The following is a 7,983-nucleotide window of genomic DNA, read 5'->3' on the forward strand; positions in this document are numbered from 1 at the left end:
TTTCTTCTTCCTCACAGCTTCAGGAGCAGTTGAATCGTGTTATGAACGTGAACGAAGATCTACGCCGTAAAATGGCTGTGGTGAACACCCAGCTGAAGAGCTCCCTGCAGAGGAAAACTGAACTGGAAGGCTTATTACAAGCAAAGCAGAAAGACATGGACTCCCTGACTCATAAACTGTTAACGCCTCAAGCAGTTCCTGATAAAAACATGGTATGTGGCGCTGCTTGGATTTCATGTTTTCCAATAACTGCCACTGCAACATGTCTATTCTGAAGTACAAATGTCTGAAACACTCTGTGTATCGGGGGTGGGGGGCTGACGGACACTTTTTTTTTTTTTAAATTTTATTTTTTTCTCTTATATGCTCTTTACTTTTCAAATTGTAAGCAGCACAGCATTTAATCAGTAAACCATTTTGTTTAGAGCGCAGAGAATTGAAAACTGGTTGCTTTGGGTTAAAGGTAATCTGTCATATGCTCCCAACTTTTACATTCATTTTCAGTGCTGAGAACTGCCAAAAACAAATGTGAGCACCCATGACCCCAGACTCCAATCTTAGTCCATTCAACTTGACCTAACCCTAAAAATGAAACCTTATTCTACCCATAACATCTAAAGTGCAACTAAAAGCAGCATGTGTCTGTTTTTTACATATGTGCCAGGAAATCCCATGAAAGTCATTCTTGCCGCAGTAAGCATATACAAATGTAGTTAGTTATCAGGCCATGCACCTCTGCTACGGATTCCTGATTGATGTTTGCAGGAGCTAATGCATCATTTCCGAGAGTTATGCCATCTGCTGCTTCTCCCATAGTGAACATCACCCATGATTTTGCCTACTCAAAGCGGGCATGTCCTTCCTTCAGCTGATCTCTGCTAAAATGGCTGTAACACTCACACTGATCAGGCGGGGTACATTGGTGTGTCTATCCCTTGACTGACAAACTTGGACTGGTTGATCAACATTATCACAAGTTCAAAAAATGTTTTAATTCTTTTCATATGCCTGTAGTTGGGCTTTAACCAAACCATGAAAATGATGTTGAACTGAATCAAACCCTTACAAGTTAACCCACAAATACCCAACTTCCAACCCTGCCTTGGAGCTGCAGTTGAAACCTCTGCACAGCATAGGTCTGAGATTGTGGGGATCCCTTGGTGCAATGAAAAATGAGGGCCTAGTGGTGCCTGCTTTTATACTGCATGCCCATTATACAAAGTGCATTGAAGGGAACCTGTCGTGTGTCTATTAGAGCTCTTTGTTCTGCTTTAATAAATAAGGCAATGTCTTTTGGAATGAGGGGGGACACAGTGGGTTCAAGCAAACAGTGTTAAATGCATTGCTCCAGAATAGTGTTGAGTGACCCCCATCTAACACTGGAAGTAAAAGCATGTTGTGTTTTTTTATTCTTCTAGAGTTATTTCTTCGAGGTATTTGGGAATCCCCCCATCAATTCTTGGAATGTATCCTCTCCAACTGGTTTTCCAACATTCCTCATAAATCCCTGGCAGGATGACCTAGTATGATTCATTCTAGAGTAATATAAGGCAGTACAGATGTAAACAGTCACAATCAGCTGCTATTTTATGATATGGGTGTTGTGCACCTGAATCATACAGTCTTTAGTTTTGATTGCTTTGGTGATGAAAAGGGTCAGAGGATGATGCAGATCAGCTGCCGATTATTGTCTACTGGTAACAAGCTAATGTAAGCTACTTCCAGATCTTCATGTGTTTAACTTTAGAATGCAAAGTTTGGAATGCACAACTACATATATTGCGTGTTTTGCCTTTACTTTGTTTGAGTGTTTCTTCCTTCCTGTCTCTATTGCTCTTGATTTGTAGCTCATGCACTGCCAGCTTGTGACTCTTATTATCCCTATTCCAGAATACAACTGACTGCAAGTCACAGGAAGATAATGTAAATGAGTCCACATCAAGTCAGATGTGCTTCACCAAGGAAGATGTTAAGCAGATTGTCCAGGAGAGGAATGAGCTAAAAACCAACCTATTTCTGGTGAATGAAGAGTTAAAATACTATCAAAGGTAAATGTTAAGTGCAGCCTTTCAATAAAATTCACAGAATAACATTATTGCTGCAGTCTTTGTCAACCAAGCAATGTTTTTTCTTTCTCTGGTTGGCACAGAGATAACACTGAAGTCTTAAGATTACCAAAGCGCATAATAAAACAATGATGCTAGATTGTTGGTGTACAAGCTGTCAGGATATTGATAGAGGAGCTGTTATTGCTGACTTGTTTTTTGAAAGGGTAATTCAAAGTGTAAGTAACATTACACTGCACTGAGCATCTAGCATAATGCTCACAAATGGGAAGCACTCATTGATCAGGCGACTGTGGGGACCATTGACAAGAGATTCTTCAAGAATGCTCACCATTTGCGAGTGTTATGCTAGATGCTCAGTGTAGGGACTGGACATCGGCTGGTGGGGGTGGAGGTAGTGGTTCCACTCAAAGGTATGACCAGCGGTGGTGGGGAGACATGGCAGATTTGTGTGGGTAAATTTATTTTTCTTGCATTTCGTGAGAAAGTGAAATCTCTCTTTTAAAGGTGCACACTCTGATCCTATCAACTTTTACCTTGCTTAACTGATTGGCGAGTGACTGACCTGAAACAAACCTCTGCTTTGCTATAGCCCAAGCCTTTGATGAGTACCTGTTTTGTTCCAGGTCCTTGACTTGGCAAGTGTTAAAGGAAGAATGAAGATTAAAGTGTTGGAGTATGCACTTTTCAAAAATAAAATCGGCATGAGCCCTCTGAGTATATTACACAGATATCCCCCCCCCCCTTTTTTTCTGTTCTTTTCCTTCCTTCCCTCCTTCTACTTTTCTTTGCTTCTCTGTTTTTGTCGATTTAAAGCAGACTTCCCTCCCTGCTAACCTGCATTTAATAAATACAATGTAATGCAGCAAGATCTATTATCTAGATTTCATTCATTTTGAAGCTTTAATTTTGGCTGATTAACTGTTGAATCTGATAAGTCAAGCTGTAAATTTAAAATTGTTGACCGAAAATGGACGGCATCCAATTAACTCAATCATTGTTCACATGTTCAAAAAACTGTAGGTGTCGGTGGCTGTGTGAATACAATAGCTGGCAAAGGAGATTCCTCCATCCACGTTTAGGGAATTGAGAGATTTCTCTCTTTCAGAGGGAGATGTAGCCACGTATGGCTAGCTTTAGGTTCAACCAAGAAATCACATTACTGATAGTATGGTTATTTTGTATGTTTTTTTACTATATTTGGTCATCCAGTTCTTAAATTCGAAACTCTCATACAGAGACATACAGAATGTCTCTGTATGAATGCAATTGGTCTGTAATATTACTCAGTATGGCCGTGTATAATTAATATTAGAAAACATACTTGAAAGAAAATAAAAAATTGACAATGGCAGGTACTATATTTCTTCCGGACCGTTCCATTGAAGATACCACAGAAACTCAGACAACTTTGGAAGACTTGTGAACACTCATTTTTCTTTGTTTTAAAGGGAGTTGCTGAATGATGAGAGGATCCCAACGCTCTTATTGTGTGGCATGAAGTCTGCCATCAGGAAACAAAGGAAGAAGATTAAAGCCAAAATGCTGGGAATTGTGGAATCTCCAACCAGCAGGTGCGTCCGAGCCTTCGTCTTTATTTACAAAGTACTTACTTTTCCTCCTTTTTTGTTTCACTGTTTGTTAGAGGTTAATGTGTCGGTTCAGGAGGCATGAATGCAGTGTGCAAATTGCACTGCGGACCCCATATATAAGCAGCAGTTTTGCATTACCACGGACATAGCAGTGCTTAAAATGTAAAGAAAGCAAAAACAAACCCCCGCACATTCATAAAGTACAGTGCTGTGTTTTCTAAATGTGTTTTGGCGCTTTCAAATTTTAAAAGAAAATAAGCTAGGAGGTGGAGAACCGCATCATGTGACCTGTCAGTCATGTAGCTGGTCTCATCATCAATCTCGGGGTGTTCTCTGCAGCATTATGCAGAGAGGACTTCTTGAAACACTATAGCATAGAACAAACACTGCACTGGACACCACTGAAACCTTTATGAACCCGTCATTAAAAGGGGGTAAACCTGTGAAAGCAGAAGTAGTTAAAGGAGAATTATGAGGTGAGTGATTTTCACTCAGCCTCATAATCTGAGCCGACCTGTGACCATGAAACTGTCACAGGTTGGCTCAGTAGATCGGGAAGTGAGCAAACACATACCGGCGCCTGCTCACTTCTCGATCTATCCCCGAACTCACGCAGCTGGGTGGATCCAGACATACTGAGCTTTGGGTGACTGGAGGACGCTAGTTTGTGTCCTCCCATAACCCTAAGGAGAACTATGGGGAAAAGCACTGACCCCATAGTTCTCCTTTTTAATGACTAGTATTAGATCGTGTTTGAACGCAACAAACTGTCCTTTTTCTTTTTGTAGTGAAAGCCAAAACCTTTTTGAATTGCCACTAGCACAGGAATAGAGGGGAAATCTTGCAGCGTGTACAGTTGTTCCAGTGACAGTTGTTTTAAGAGAGGATTTTCAGTTGGACACCAACTTTGTAATCCATAACCGATGTACGTTTTAAAGGGTATTTGTAATCCTTTACTTATTTTTGCAAGTTTATAAAAACAACAAACTCCCCGAGTGTGCAATCAATATGCTTCCTGATTAAAGGAGAACTATGGGGTTAAGGCTTTTCCCCATTGTTCTCCTTAGGGTAACGGGAGGACACAAACTAGCGTCCTCCCGTCACCCTATGCTCAGTATACCGCGAGCTGTAGCTCGCGGTATACTGAGACGCCGCTGTATACCGCAAGCTATTGCTTGCGGTATACTGAGACGCCGCAGCTGAAGCAGATCCCGACAATTGTGCCGGGATCCGCCCCCCTGCTGCGTGACTGACAGCTGGCTCTGCCTATCTAGAGGCAGAGCCTGCTGTACCCGCCCCCTCCCCGTCCGTTCCGCCAGTCAGCGCTGACGGAGCGGGGAGGGGGGAATCCAGCCCCTCCCCTGTCACGGCAGAGAGCTGTGACAGGATGGAGAAGTGAGCGAACGCCGGTATGTGTTCGCTCACCTCCTGATCTACTGAGCCGACCTGTGACAGTCTCATTGTCACAGGTCGGCTAGAACTATGAGGTTAGTGAAAAGCACTCACCTCATAGTTATCCTTTAACAACTGCTGCTATATCAGCCAGAGAGCTCCCCCTGGTGTCTAAACTGCAGATCTTTACTTTGAATACAATATCAGGCAATTTCGTGCAAATGTAATTTACAATTATTGGTCAGAACATTCGATCTTGCCATCATGGAGTCAACTATTTTTGTTGGAAAGCCCTTAAATTTCATGCACGTCTGGTATTTGAAGGGAATCCTGGACATAATCAAGTTTCTTTTGTGCCTAGCACATTACAATGTACAAAAACTTCCATCCTGCTCCTTTGATGGTTCTTGCCACTGCAGCCAAAAACAAATGTCAATTAGGCCCCCACTGAGCATTAGAAAATTGAACAAACCTTCTGAAAACTAACATTTTGGAATAAAATTCTACTTCCTGTACGGCCATTTTTTAGGCACTGAATATTCACTTGCTGAAAGTATGAAATGCTTTAACTGTGATGATTGGTGTACTATCTCAGCAATATTTCCATTATGTTGTCATTTTATTTTCAAGCCTCAAATTGAATTTCCTTTTTTGTTTTTTTTCTACAGTGATGAGGAAGATGGTTCATGGAGCCAGATGACAGCCACTGACTGTGTGGATTCCAAGCCCCCTGAATCAAAAATCAGGAGCTTGTAAGTCCCTTTCACATGAATAAGAATATTAGTAAGGGATTTTAGGGGGGACCCCAAGTTTTTGTTTTTTTTTTGGCATGGTGCCCCACCTAAAATTCCTATCAGACCTAAAGGGTCTGGGAATGAATTTGGGGGGACCCCAAGCTGTTCTTTTTTTTCTTTTTTCTTTTTCACAACACATCAGTTCATTCTGAATTACATTCGGATGCATCCAAATTTTTGTTATCAAAACATTTTGGATACGTTCTAATTCGTTATTGTTGCCATTCCGAAGTGTTTGCTTCCAAACTTTCGGATGTATTCAAATTCTGAGATTCAGATGCATCCGAATGTCCTAATTTTAAATAAATTCGTCTGAATTTCAATTCGGAACGAAATGAAGCTCATGTCTACTGATCTCTAGTTGGAGCTCACATAAGACTGACTGTTACCCTGTCTCTATTGGACAAGGCTGGGCCAAGCACCAGCACTGTCACAGAAGTGGAATGAGTCAGTTAATGCTGCTCCATACCTGGAAGTAACTGGTATTCTCTTTGCTCCTGGTGGCTGAATGAAGCAGAAGGGGAGTGATGGAAAGGGAGTATGTTTTGATGGGGGACTGGGCTTTACTGGGGGACTGGGCTTTACAGCAATCCCTTTTTGTGCGGAAAATCACAAATTTTAATCTAAGGAGTTCCGCAGCTCAAGGTCAGTGACTCAGAAAGCCAGTAGGTCAGTATAGACAGCCACAGGCAACCAGCAGTTTTTGGAACGCTCAGTACCTGCCAATGTATTTCTTTCATAACAAATTTACTTTAAACAGTTTTGCGCAGTTGCCATACATGCCTGTAATGTGTATTTGCAGCTCCCCCTATTCCTCCCAGTCAACCCTGATCTCTAAAAACCAAACTGCTCATGGGAGCAAAGGCTAGCTTGTAATCCTGAATTATCTGGCATCCTGTAGTGAAGGCATGGAGATTACCGTAGTAAAAATAAAGTAACCTCATTCATTTTTTTTCACTTGCTGTCAAGTGACAACTCTTTTGCATTGGCCCTAAATAAATCAAGTTTATGAAGCACTAACCAGTAAATAAACTTCCTGGATTCCCAGTGTGCTCTGCATCTATTTCCCTGCTGCTTAATGTGATGAAATCTCATTTTCTCAGGACTACATATCCCATCATGCATTGCTTCCAGCAAGCAGTGATAATGTCACATTGTTCAGACGTTGAGTTGCAGTTCAGAAGGCAGCTCTGTGAGATTTGTGAAGTGCATAGTCACAGGGCTGAGTGAATTGTGTCACTGCATTGAGGAAGTACATCCTATGGGCATCTTCAATAAGTAAGTTTACAAACTTCTAGATTGATATGTTTATTAGCAGTGGGATAGAACTTATGGAAATTCAATATAGAAATACATATTGGAGATTAAAAAGGTATCTATGGTCAAAAACTAAGAGGTCTATAGATGTTGGGTTTTTTTTCATACATAAATATTTACTTTTTCTCATGTAAAAAATTGTACAGCAGCTCTGAAAGGTCAGCGTGTTTGTTGCTGGCATTGCTGTAAGTTGTTTGCTGTGCCTCTCACACTGAAGCACACGCTGGCTAATTGTGCAATCTTGTTTTATCAGGTTTGGCACGTGGTATGGAAAACAGACACCAGAACCTGGACCTTGGGAAATCATCAATTCCAAAGAAATAAACATGAGCAAGAAGGAAGGTGCAGATGACAACGCATGATCCTGGACATAGTCCGCCCTGTATAAATGTGTCATTACTGCTGGGATAGTGCCCGGTGCTGATTGCTGACAAGTGACAGTACAATCCTGGAAGGAAGGTGTGTGTGTGTGTGTGTGTGTGTGTGTGTAAACTGTATAGTCATTTTCCCAGGAGAATGTCCATATTTTTCTAACACTATTTTTATGCATTTTTGCATTTTTATAAAATATTATGTGATTTTTAAAAACTATATATGTATACAAAATATTTTTGCAACTGTATAGTCTGTATAATATATACGTGGAGAGTCTGATGTATATTTCTTTGTTATTGTTCACACACCAGAAATAAATATTTCAATGTAAGGTCTGGTACTTGTCTCGTTGGTTTACTTCTCTCTTTTGATTTCCAGGAAAGATAAAAATCCCCGATTTTGATTAGGAGCACTTTGTGCAGCAACAGTGAGATTGTCCACTCTAAA

General features: G+C 41.0%; 1 protein-coding gene across 1 annotated transcript in view; it reads left to right on the forward strand.

Moving 5' to 3' along the window:
- Positions 1-7,605, forward strand: part of RILP (Rab interacting lysosomal protein) — a 44,070-nt gene extending 36,465 nt beyond the window's left edge. Inside the window, exons 4-8 of the mRNA XM_018573642.1 lie at positions 18-212; positions 1,891-2,048; positions 3,518-3,640; positions 5,719-5,802; positions 7,415-7,605. Of these exons, the coding sequence (XP_018429144.1) occupies positions 18-212; positions 1,891-2,048; positions 3,518-3,640; positions 5,719-5,802; positions 7,415-7,523 (669 nt within the window). The 3' untranslated portion in view covers positions 7,524-7,605. The remainder of the gene's footprint in view (positions 1-17; positions 213-1,890; positions 2,049-3,517; positions 3,641-5,718; positions 5,803-7,414) is intronic.
- Positions 7,606-7,983: the final 378 nt, after the last annotated feature.

This window comes from Nanorana parkeri, unplaced genomic scaffold, assembly GCF_000935625.1.
Source record: "Nanorana parkeri isolate BGI_ZX_2015 unplaced genomic scaffold, ASM93562v1 scaffold48, whole genome shotgun sequence".
Classification (NCBI taxonomy): Eukaryota; Metazoa; Chordata; class Amphibia; order Anura; family Dicroglossidae; genus Nanorana; species Nanorana parkeri.